Source organism: Eriocheir sinensis, chromosome 35 (genome assembly GCF_024679095.1).
Source record: "Eriocheir sinensis breed Jianghai 21 chromosome 35, ASM2467909v1, whole genome shotgun sequence".
Taxonomy (NCBI): domain Eukaryota; kingdom Metazoa; phylum Arthropoda; class Malacostraca; order Decapoda; family Varunidae; genus Eriocheir; species Eriocheir sinensis.
The window spans coordinates 6,418,512-6,431,219 of NC_066543.1; the positions used below are offsets into that span (position 1 = coordinate 6,418,512).

Below are 12,708 nucleotides of genomic sequence, written 5' to 3' on the forward strand. Positions count from 1 at the left end.
CTCTCTCTCTCTCTCTCTCTCTCTCTCTCTCTCTCTCTCTCTCTCTCTCTCTCTCTCTCGTGATTCGCATTAAGGACGACTGGTTCAATTCCACACCAGCGAGGCAGTTCATTGCGCTGGGCCGGGAACGAGCATTTCCTCTTCCATATCTCCTCTCCTCTCCTCTCCTCTCCTCTCCTCTCCTCTCCTCTCCTCCCTTCCCCTCCCCTCTCCTTTCTAGTCACCCTTCCCTTTCCTTCACCTTGAGGACGTAACTTTTAGCAAGTGTTTGTACATTTTCCTAAAAAGTGAGCGCATTTAAATTCCTTCCTCTCTATTGTAGTTGGAAGATTATAGATTTTGTTATTCTACTGAGGAACAGTTTTATTTTGACACCAAAGGCGAGTTTCCTTTCCCTTTTAATCATAATTTCCTCTTTGAAAGAGAAGAGGAATTACTATATTTGTTGGAAAAATTTGCTCTTTTAAAACAAAGGCTTTTTCTTCTCACAGCACAGAAAACTTTTTTTATACTCTTATTTAGAGCATGGAAGCACGTTTTCCCTCTCTGTCTCTACCGCCCTGTCAGGCAATGTGGAAGCACTTTTGTCCTTCTTACTCTGCCTCCATCACTGTGTCAGGCAGTGTGGAAGAACAGATTTCCTTTCCCTCCTCATTCCTTCCCTCCTCATTCCCTTTTCCCTCACTCCATCCCTCCGGTCAGGCATCATGGAGGCACCTTTCCTCCTGTCACCCCGCCGTACAAAGGCTCAGCGGGGCCATAAGTCTTCCCTGTGTTAAGGGCAAAAGGAAGGAAAAGTTTTTCATCAGAGATTCTAATTACAGGCATAATCAAGGCTGAGGGAAGCCTGGTGCCGCGGGACGAGCGTGGATCCCCTGAGGCTGCCGTGTGGAGAGCTGGGGGGCCACGCGAGGCTTATGAGAGGCTACAAATTTCGTCACACCTGAATGAAAGTTGGCAGTTAAAAAGGTGGACGGGAAAGGAACGCGGACGGTGAAAAAGGGAAAAAATATGGGACGGCAGCGAAAAGGATGGGTGGCAGAGACGTGGGTAATGTCACAGTACAGAGGGAAACCTTATAGCTGCCACAGAGTCAGAGCCACACTTGGATCACCTCACCCGTGCACGCGCCCTAAAAAATACGAGGGAAAGGAATGTAGATGGAGCCCCGAAACGGATGGAAGCTTTCAGCGTTCAGACCCAGGCCTCGGTGGTGAAGCAACACGCTGATCAGACAACGCCGGCAACACTGGGCGAAGAAAAAAATGGAAGGAAAAGGAGCAACTAAGCCAAAATGCATGTGCCTGGTGTTGTCCCAAAGTAATGTATTAACGCTCTCAACCCCCCTGCTAGGAGCATGGCAGGCTGCTATTCATGATGTTAGTTTACTCTCAACTCTCACCTACAGCAGTATATTATATTCGCATTTCAATGAATATGTTAATACTCACAAAATTAGCGGCCCAGTAGCTGGCAGGCCACCTTTACAAATGAGGAGCCCAACTCGAATTGTGGGCCAGACGGTGACAATTTAGGCCAGTCGCTTGCTGTGTCAGATCAGCATGTTCCACCAGAAGAGGCTAAGTGTGTATATATATATATATATATATATATATATATATATATATATATATATATATATATATATATATATATATACATAACTTCAAATAGCAACCATATCTTGTGTTGGTAACAATAATACACTGCTGCCCTCCCGTGAGTACGGCTGGAGAGAGCAACAGCAGCGCAGCTACTGGTGTGTACAATTCCAAAGTAAACACAATTATGTAAACACACACACACACACACACACACACACACACACACACACACACACGCACACACCTATGTGTATGCAGTAACCGGCTATTCCATCTTGTCCTTCCTCGTTCATGACTGCTAAAAAGAGTATAGCCCTGTAGCCTTCACCCCTCCGTCTCCCGTCTCAGCATCCCTCCCTCTTCTTCTCCCGTCCATCCTCATCATCTCTCGACTTCATTTATAAACTTATGAGCCGTCTAGTTTTACAGAGGCTGGCCATAAGTTAGCGCCATAAGATTTTACTCCTGCATACGTGTATATAACCTCCGTGGATATCATTACCTCTCCACCATTTACAAGAACAAGAACATGATAGCTCGTTTTAGTGTAACTTCTGCATGAAAGAATTGTCGTAATTTTAATTGTTACATTTAGTATTTTGCAGGTAAAAACTATTGTGAACGAGTCTTTATACAATGCTATTAATGTATGCATTTAGCGATGTATGTACTATTTGTAGAAACAATTGTCTGCGTATGTGAGCGCGCGGAAACACACACACAGGGCCTCGCTGTTAGGGACGGACGGACGGAAGGCTCGCCACCGCTAACTCGCATCGCCACACTCCCGGACGTAATGCATCAAACATGAGCCTTGCTGCTTCACTTAGACGAGACAACACACCACTCCATGCTCTCTCTCTCTCTCTCTCTCTCTCTCTCTCTCTCTCTCTCTCTCTCTCTCTCTCTCTCTCTCTCTCTCTCAACCTCTCTCTCTCAACCCCTCTCTCTCAACCCCTCTCTCTCAACCCCTCTCTCTCAACCCCTCCATCTTCCCCTCCATCTTCCCCTCCATATTCCCCTCCATATTCCCCTCCATATTCCCCTCCATATTCCCCTCCATCTTTCCCTCCATCTTCCCCTCCATCTTCCCCTCCATCTCCCTCTCCCTCTCCCTCTGTGTGTGTGTGTGTGTGTGTGTGTGTGTGTGTGTGTGTGTGTGTGTGTGTGTGTGTGTGTGTTTTGAACGCTTATGAATGCAACAAGGCAATGCATACCAAAAGAGTTGCAGCGCGGGCCTGTGCACTGAATACCCGGAATAATAAAGTCAGCAGGAGATGATCCGGCCGGAGGGAACATTAAAAAGTTACTGGGGGGACGCAGGTCGGGCCGCAACTCAGCCGCCTCAGGCCCGGCCCTCGCTCCGCCTCCCCGGCCTGGCCCTGGGTGACTCCCTTGGGTTCATATTTCCAGGTACTTTCGGCGCTCACAACAACTATTTTCAAAGACCATAAAGGAGATTAGCCGGGTCCTCATGCGTGTGTTTTTCACGTTCATGGTGTAGAAGCCTTGCCAAACTATCACTTGGCTTAAGTAAATACCAATAGAAATACCCACAACCTCTACGAATGGTTTATTGAATTGCGTAAGTCCCAAAAGGCCCTGGTGCAATAAACGACAATGATGATACACACACACACACACACACACACACACACACACACACACACACACACACACACACATAATACAAAAGAGCAAGACAAACAACACTAAACCTTCACATACCGTTGGAAGATGAGGACGATGGAACTCCTTTACGCTGGGTCCTTGAGGTGGAGAGGGCGCACACGAAGGACTCCCTGCCATCACCTAAGGACTCTTTGAAGGACCTGCCGGGGAGAAAAAGAGAAAGATGAGAAAAATGAGAATACTAAAGAAGATAAGATACTGACGAGGTGAGGGATGGAAAGAAACTAGAAAGAACAAAAAATGGAAGATGAGGAAAATACAATAAGAGAGAAGGGAGGAAAAGAGAAAGGAGATCACTGAAGTAGCTCCTAGATGGCGGGGTCAGTGGAGGTGTGATGACCAGAGATGACCAGAGATGACCTTTCCTGGCGGGCTCTTTACTCCGGGTTCCTTATTCTTTTACGAGGAATAAGGAAACAAATAGAAAATAATATGTCCTGCTGCCTCGCCCTGCTCCGAGGTGATGAGCAATAAGAGTAACCTTGTCGGGTGTGTGGCGAGGACCAGGAACAAAACACAGGACGCAAACGGAAGGGAAGGAGAGGGAGCGGGAGAGGAAAGAGTAAGGACGGAGGATATGAAGAGAAATGAGAATCCGTGTGAGAGGGCAATGCGAGGGGTGGAGGGAGGGAAAGAAGGGAAAGATACGAGAAAAGGATGACTGGAGGAAGTCTACAGGAATTGTTAGGGTAGAGAGGAGGTAAAGATATGAGAATGGAGGAGTTTAGAGGAAAGGGAAAGAAGGAATGCAGAGGAAATGAAGAGGAATGTATTGGAAGGTAGAAGGGAGATAATTATTTTTAAACGAAGAAAGTAGGAGAAAAAACGAGGGTGCGAAATGGAATAGGGAGCAGAATAGGGAGGAGATGAGAGGAAGGAAGGAGACAAGAGGTATGAGAAAGATAGAAGGAAGAGAGAAAAAAACTTGAGAACGAAGAAAATAGGAGAAAAAAAGAGAGGATGTGAAATGGAATGGAGAACAGGATTAAAAAGGAAATGCGAGGAGGGGCGGAGAAGAGAAATACGAGGAAGAAAGAAGGGAGAGGAAAATCTGAGAAAGAGGAAATTAGAAGAAAAAGTGTGAAATGGAATGGGGAGGAGCAGGATGAGGAGGAAAAGCGAGGAGGGGCGGAGAAAAGAGATATGAGGAAGAAGGAATGGCAGGATTTAAGAGGAATGAGCGCTATGAACGAAAATGAGGTGGCGGACATGATAAAGCGAATGGCCGAGATGGTGCAAGTATGAAGAGGAATGGAAGGCGGGGCGAAGGAGAAATGCCTGAGAAGGAGAGGCGAGAAACATGTGAGAAAGGAAGACTGGCCATGAACGAACACTGGTACATTTAAACATGGAGAGGAATGGACAGCAGCGAGATATGAAAATGTTAGGGGACGAAAGGAAAGCGAAAATAGCAAGTGGGAATGAAGAGCAATGGGCAACGTGTGCAAAAGTTGTTGTTGTAAGTTGGAAGGCCGTAAAGGGGTGGCGAGGGCAGAAAAGGAGAGGAGGAGGAGGAGGAGGGAATGAAGAGTAATGAGCAGCAATGTACGAAACAAAGGAGATGACATAACACAAGTGGCGTGAATGAAGAAAAAGTTTACAATTTAAAGCCTGAGATACGGAAGAAGAGGAGGGAGAAATTACAAAACACAGATGCGGAAGGAGAAAAAAGGGGAAAAAATAAGAAATCCAGACTAACGACGTGCATTATGATCATGTAGATAAAAAATTAAAAAAAGAAATAAGAGGGAAAAAAATGAACGATGAAAATATGTACACTAATGAAAAGTACAAACCAGGGAAGAGTAAAAACTAAATCAAAGCAAAGAGAAATTCCAGGGAAACAAAACCAGAAATACAAAAGCATAGGAGGAATAAGGAACAGATGAGTCCCCGTGAAAGCAGAGAGAAAATGGGTAAATAACAGTAAACGTAGGGAATAAAAAGAGACAAGAGAGGAAGAAGAGCAACACAACAGGAAAAGGAGGAAGAGGAGGAAGAGGAAGAAGAGGAAGAAGAGAAATAAATGTAAAGCATAAAAGGGAACATGAATGCTAAAAAAATACAAGAAGAGATAGTGAGAGAGAGAGAGAGAGAGAGAGAGAGAGAGAGAGAGAGAGAGAGAGAGAGAGAGAGAGAGAGAGAGAGAGAGAGAGAGAAAATGAGAGAAAAAGAAAGCTGAAAACAGAAGAGGAAAGAATATAAAGGAATATGCAGGAGGAAGACAAAACAAAATAAAATAACAAGAGAGACAGGAGCCTGGAGGAGAGGATGAAGACGAGGAAAAAAAGAATAGCAGCAAAAGAAGGAAAAATGTATATAAGATGAAAATGATGTGTGGGGGGAAGGGGACCGAGAGGGAAAAAGATGTGGAAGAAGAGGAAGACCAAGAGGAGGAGGAGGAGGAGGAGGAGGGGAGGAGGAGGAGGACAAAGAAGAAGTAAAAGATAAAAAAAAACACGAACACGAGAAAGAAAAAGAGCAAGAACAAGAAAATTAAGAGGAAAACGATGAAAGAAGAAGAGGAGTAAGAGGAAAAGCGGGAGGAGGAAAATAAAAGTAGAGACATGAAGTAACAGTAGCAGTATTGAATAATGTGGGAGGAAGAGAAAAGGGGGAGGGGGGGGTGGTATGAGTGAAGGGGAAGGGGTGGGTGGAGGGAGGGAGGGGCGGACTGAAAATCATCCTAATGACAAATTATTAGACATGCCTGACGACCTGATATTTTTTACTCCTCTAATTGCAAAAGATATGATAATGATGCCGGTGGAGGTGGTGGAGGAGGTGGTGGTGGTGGTGGTGATAAAGATTGTGGTGGTGTTGAATGTGGTGAGGATTGCGAAAATGGAGGTAGTGATATTGGTTTTGTAAAAATTAATGGTGTTCTCTCTCTCTCTCTCTCTCTCTCTCTCTCTCTCTCTCTCTCTCTCTCTCTCTCTCTAACTTTTCATTTTCTTTTCGATTCATCTTCGTCATCTTTCCAAAATTTTACGCCGTCTATTTTTTTCTCCTTTTTCGTCTAAATGCTGAAGGCAAATGCTTTTCAACTTTAATTTTTTTTTCTCTTTTCTTCCGCGTCCTCCATTACTTATTTCAAGACTTTCGGAACTTTTCTCTCCGGGTGTTTTTGGGGCTCACAGTCTTCTCCCTTTCCTCTTTACCAGTTGTTTTCCCTCTGGTATCTACAGGTTTCCCATCCTTTTCCATTCCCTTTATCCATCTTGCTCTTTCAGTTCGTTCTCTCACTGTTTTTAGCTATATTTCCTCTTTTTTTTTTTCTTCAATGGCATTTTTCTTTTCTTTTTTCGGTTTTTCACTATTTTCTTTTCTTCCCTTTCTTTATTCTTTGATCCCTTATTCCATGATCCCTTCCTCGATTTCTTCTCAAATATAATTCTTTCTCTTAATTCCCTTTGTCTTGCTGGCTGTACCTTTGTGTCTGTCTCTGTAATTGTCTATTTTCTCTCTCTCTCTCTCTCTCTCTCTCTCTCTCTCTCTCTCTCTCTCTCTCTCTCTCTCTCTCTCTCTCTCTCTCTCTCTCTCTCTCTCTCTCTCTCTCTCTCTCTCGTCACCGAACAATTAAGAATGACTGGATCCATGCAGGTCACATCAAACGTTAATTACAAGGTCATAAAACATCAGAGGAAAGTCGTCGGCGAATCCTGTTAGCCTTCTTGATAAATTCCGTCCTTTTTATCAGTATTAATGTGTATCTCCGAAGCTGATCCCGGCTTATCAGATTCTTTCCTCTTTGTCTTGAAGCAAACGCAGAAGAAAGAGGGAGGAAAGGAGGAAGGGAGAAGAAGCAAATATGAAGATGGAAAAAAAGAATGAAAACTATTAAAAGATTGAAAGGAAAGAAGAAAAGAGGGAAGGGAGCAGAGAAGGACAGAAATGAGTATAAGATGAAAGGACGGATGGGATAAGATGAGGGAGAGAGGTGGGGAGGAAAGATGAGTGAAGGAGGAAAGAAGGAAGGAGATAAAGAGGCAGAAGGAGGGCCCCAAGAGGAGAAAGAATGAGGTGAGAAAAGGAAGGCTCAGAAAAAAAATGTAGCAGACAGGTATGAAAAAAACATTATTAGAGGAACATAAATCAAAAGGCAAGAAGAAAAAAATGTAGGTGCTTTTTTCTCCTTCCATCCAAAGCGAGGGGGCGGTGGGCGAGGGAGGAGAGGGAAAGGAGGAATTACATAAGGTTACAGGAGTGGTGGGGGTGTTGGGGTTGAGAGGTGGGATAGACAAATTATAAATAAATAAATAAATAAATATATATATATATATATATATATATATATATATATATATATATATATATATATATATATATATATATATATATATATTTAGCTTCGCGAGTGAGAGGGTGATGAGGAGGCTGGTTTTGGGTTATGAAGATAGATGGATAGATAGAGATATGGATAGAAAGAGAAAATTGACAGACAGTGAAGTTGTCAACCTTTATTTTGGAAAAAAAAAGTGAAGAAAAACCAACTTTCAAACATTAAGACAAAATTAAAATAAATGATAAACACCAAACTAAGAGCAGAAGTAAAACGCAAAATATATGTATTCTTTTATGGAGAGGAATTATAATTTCATAAAAACATAACGAATAAAGTAAAACAAAATCCTATTAATAGATAAAAATTAAATAGATTAAAAGTCTACCAGATCGGGGAATCCAAATGTAATGAAATTAAAATTACTTGATAAATCTATGAATAATCCAACACACACACACACACACACACACACACACACACACACACACACACACACACACACACATTGATTTATCTGAGCTTTTTCACCCATGGGTTGGGCGGCCCTGCTTTTATTTACGTACCTTTTTCTTTTTTTTTCTTTTTTTTTTGTCTTTATTATGATTATTACTATCATTATTATTACATTATGACTCTTGTTTTCATTATTATTATTATTATTATTATTATTATTATTATTATTATTATTATTATAGCAGATGATGGAGATAGTAGTAGTAGTAGTAGTAGTAGTAGTAGTAGTAGTAGTAGTAGTTGTTGTTGTTGTTGTTGTTGTTGTTGTTGTTGTTGTTGTTGTTTGTTAGTGTTGTTGCCGTGGTGTTTTTAGTTTTATTGCATTTAGTATTGTTGTTTATTTACTATTACTATTGCCGGTGTTGTCATTTAATTGCCAGTGTTGTTGACGTTAGTGTGTTGTTTGTGCTGTTGTTGGTGTAGTGGCCAGTAATGCTGCTTTTACTTTGGTCGCAATTGCTTTTTCTGCTACTGCTGCTGCTGTTGTTGTTATCGTTGTGTTTGCTACGTGCCCTGCCCTCAAGAGCACCCCCCCCTCCCTCCGCCCCTCTCCCCCGTGACCTCGAGCCAAGGAGTCACAATCGTGTTCCTCCCTCACGTCTCTCCATAAATTCTCTCCCGCACTTTCTTCCCCGCCAAGCAGCATTTTTCCTCCGGGTTCTCTCTCCATCAGTGTTCCTCCACGCACCTTGCTAACCTTTCCTTTCTCGCTCGCACCCCCTTTCCCCCATCTCTCTCTCTCTCTCTCTCTCTCTCTCTCTCTCTCTCACCACACACACACACACACACACACACACACACACACACACACACACCGCTCCGGTAGTTCAGTGGAAGAGCTGTGTTGCCAGGCTTCACGGTCTGACAGGAGGAGGTTCGAGTCCTGCTCAGCCCCGGAATTTTTACGCTGACAGATGAGCGGCGACTGTCCCTCCTTAAGCAAGGGGGATGGGGTGTGTGGTGTGTGAAGATACCGGTGGTACCCAGATGTCAACTATAATAAGTTTGGTCGGGTCGGGAGGGCACTTGCTGTCGATGACGAGCCCAGCTCGTGATCAGGCCGTGGGTAAATTACACACACACACACACACACACACATACACACAGGTCTGCTATTCATTTTCCCCCTTGCACACAACTCTTCCTGCATTGTAACTCCTCCTCCTCCTCCTTCTCCTCCTCCTCCTCCTCCTCCCCTTCCGCTTCTCTCCCCCCCTCCTCCTCCTCCTCCTCCTGCTTCATTCATCTCCACCAGTAAGTCATATTTCTTCCACTAAACACAAAAATGGTGACCCACTTATCCCGCATTTCAAAACTTTGTAAAAATGTTTCGTAAAAGTTAGTCTGCGTTTCGCCATTGTTCCGTTCTTTTGTTTCGTCTTGTTCTCGTCTTTGCAGTGTTCTCTCTTTTTCTCATATCATTCTTCTTGTTAACTTTCTTTTATTTTCCTGTAATGTTTATTTTTTTTCCTTTTTATTCCTTTGTGTCTTTCTGCCATTTATTCTTCTTAGTGTAGACTTTATTTGTCTGTTTGTTGTCACGCGTCACTAAAATATAAGTTATGCTGCATTCTTTGTCTTGCAAGTATTGTAACACTTCGTAATCACCTTCTCCTAAACGGTTGCTACGTGAGAATTGTTGTTAGCTTACTGTTTGTCTTGCATTCATTCTTCTTTATTTTTACGCGCACTGTCTCTGATTATGATTCCTTTCACTATACATTCCTTTCCTTTACATGCAAGTGCTGGTTTTTTTCGTGTTGCTTTAATACGAGTCACACCTTCTGCTGTTGGTTTTAAGGGGTTCCTGTTTTTCTCCTCAAGGCCTTCAAGTAGCCTCTGTACCTACCTACCTACCTACCTACCGACCTTCCTGCCTACCGAGCTACCTACCTGTACCTATCTACCTACCTACCTACCTTTCCTTCACTTAACTACTTCCCTTCTACCATAACAGTTTTTTCTCTCCTTCTTGCCTTTTTTTTCCCTCGAACCAGCCCACAACTTCATTCTTCTTCTTTTTCTTCTTCTTCTTCTTCTTCTTCTTCTTCTTCTTCTTCTTCTTCTTCTTCTTCTTCTTCTTCTTCTTCTTCTTCTTCTACCACAACTCACATTTCTTTCCTTCAATGCCTTTTGTTTTTCTCTAACCAGCCCACAACTTCTTCTTTTTCTTCTTCTTCTTCTTCTTCTTCTTCTTCTTCTTCTTCTTCTTCTTCTTCCTTCGTAATACTTCACCCTCGCACCTTTCTTCCTCCAACACCAATTTATGTCACCCATGTTTTCTCCCTCCCTCCCTCTCTCTCCCCCACTCCCTCCCGCCCTTCCCTCTCACTAACTTCCCCCAACGCCTTGCCTGCCTGGCCTGGGCGTGAGTGAGTGGCGACCTCCATCCTTCTTCTTCACAAATCTTTTCCTTATAAAACTTTTCTCGTGTTACCATCTTTTATGTGCTGCCCCGCTCCCGTCCACTTCCTCCTCCTCCTCCCTTCTACTTTTCTTCTTTTTCTCCTCCTTATTTATTTTCCTTCTTGTTCCACTTCCTCCTCTTCTGTCCTGAATACCCATCTTCACTCTACCTTTACGTCCGTGTCCTCCCTTTCTCTTCTCCTCTAATCTACTGTTATTTCGTCTACAGGTTAACAGATAAATACATTCTCTCTCTCTCTCTCTCTCTCTCTCTCTCTCTCTCTCTCTCTCTCTCTCTCTCTCTCTCTCTCTCTCTCTCATGCAGATGCGGTAAGCTGAAGGGCGGTAATACACTTCCCCCGATTATTTTTCATCAGGTGGAAGGGTTAGGGAGAGAGAGAGAGAGAGAGAGAGAGAGAGAGAGAGAGAGAGAGAGGGAGACCACATATCGTCACGCACACGACAGGGAAAAGACAAAGGAAGCTGCCAGTGTGATAAAAATGTGTACAATGGGGAGGAGGAGGAGGAGGAGGAGGAGGAGGAGGAGAAAAGGGAGGAGGAGAGGGGCGATCTTAATTAATGTGCTATAAAAGAAGAAACTTTTGGGAGAGGGAAAATATAAAGACGAGAAAAGAGAGAGAAAAAAGAGGACGAAAGAAAGAAAGAAAGAAAGGAGGAAATAATTTAATGCGAAATGGTGTTAGAAAAAAAAATCTTTCATCATAAATCATATAAATCCACAGAAGTAAAAAATAAAAAAAACATCACATCAACACCAACACCAACACCCATCATCACCACTGACCTGACACACTCACCGTATCACCACTAACTCCACCTCAGGTCACCTCTCCTCCCGAAATTGACCTCTCTTTTTGGCCACTCCTATGTACTCTATTCAGGAGCAGTAAGTAGCGGGCCTTTTTTTCATTACTGTTTTCCTCTTTTTTTACGCCCTTGAACTGTCTCCTTTACTGTAAAAAAAAAAAAAGAAAATAGGGCCAACACCTCAACGCCATCATCTCATTCAGCTTTCCTTCCCCTGCTGGACGTAACTCGATCATTATTCCTGTTCGCTGCCACCATAACCAACGCCACTAATTTGTATGCTCCTCTCCGCGTACCACCATCACCACCGCCAACAACAACATCCCCAACAACAACAACAACAGGAGTATCAAGACACCTCTCCTCTTTTGGCAACTCCTCTACACTTCTTTTTTTATATAGAAGGAGTGAGAAGCTTGCTCTATTGTTTTCTTTTCTTTTTGTTGCCCTTGAACTGTTTCCTTTGCTGTAAAGAAGAAAAAGCACCACCAAAACTGTACCAAAATCACCTCCATACCATACCAAAATCACCTCCAAACCATACCAATATCACCACCAAACCATACCAAAATCACCACCAAACCATACCAAAATCACCACCAAACCATACCAAAATCACCACCAAACCATACCAAAATCACCACCAAACCATATCAAAATCACCACCAAACCATACCAAAATCACCACCAAAACCATCACCAACACCAACCCCGACACCACCGCTAGTCTTTCTGCTCATCACCACCAATAATATTCCTTGTTTACCACACTTGTACCACCTCTAAGACCACCATCACTACCACCATCACCACCCCCACTGCCCGTCTGCACCACCATCACATCTAATAATGCTTCTTTAACCACCACCACCACCACCACCATTACCATCAATACTCGTTTTCATCAACACCACTACTGATAATGCATTTTTCACCCTCAAAAAGACCACCACCATCACCACCCTCCCTCACGAAGACCACCACTACCCAAGTCATCACCACAACGACCTGGAGCAACACTGACCCAAAGAAGTCGGTCATTCAGTCTTGCGAGCGAAAAAAGCGAGCCAGGAAAGCGAAAAAATAATAATAAAATAAATAAAAAGTCGTGCCAGATAAAATGAAAATATCAGCAACAATGGAGGAAAGGGAGAAAAATTGAAGCTTTTCGTAGTGGAGGATGATTAGTTGGTTACTTGATAAAGGGGAAAAAAAGAAGGGAGGGGAGGAAACGAGGGAAGAGAAAGCGCGTGATATGATTTCGAATTTCAACGCGTGCTGGGTTTTTTTCTCCTTTCATTCCCCTTGCTTCTCTCTCTCTCTCTCTCTCTCTCTCTCTCTCTCTCTCTCTCTCTCTCTCTCTCTCTCACTCTCTCACAC

General features: G+C 43.2%; 1 protein-coding gene across 5 annotated transcripts in view; it reads right to left on the reverse strand.

The window, feature by feature from the left end:
- Window positions 1-12,708, reverse strand: part of LOC127007316 (uncharacterized) — a 286,714-nt gene that overhangs the window by 232,042 nt on the left and 41,964 nt on the right. For all 5 annotated transcript variants that reach the window (XR_007760178.1, XR_007760177.1, XR_007760174.1 and 2 more), the window contains exon 2: window positions 3,333-3,436. Coding sequence is in view for 1 of the 5 variants with exons in the window: in XM_050878118.1 (XP_050734075.1) it covers window positions 3,333-3,413 (81 nt within the window). In the remaining 4 variants the exon portion in view is untranslated. The remainder of the gene's footprint in view (window positions 1-3,332; window positions 3,437-12,708) is intronic.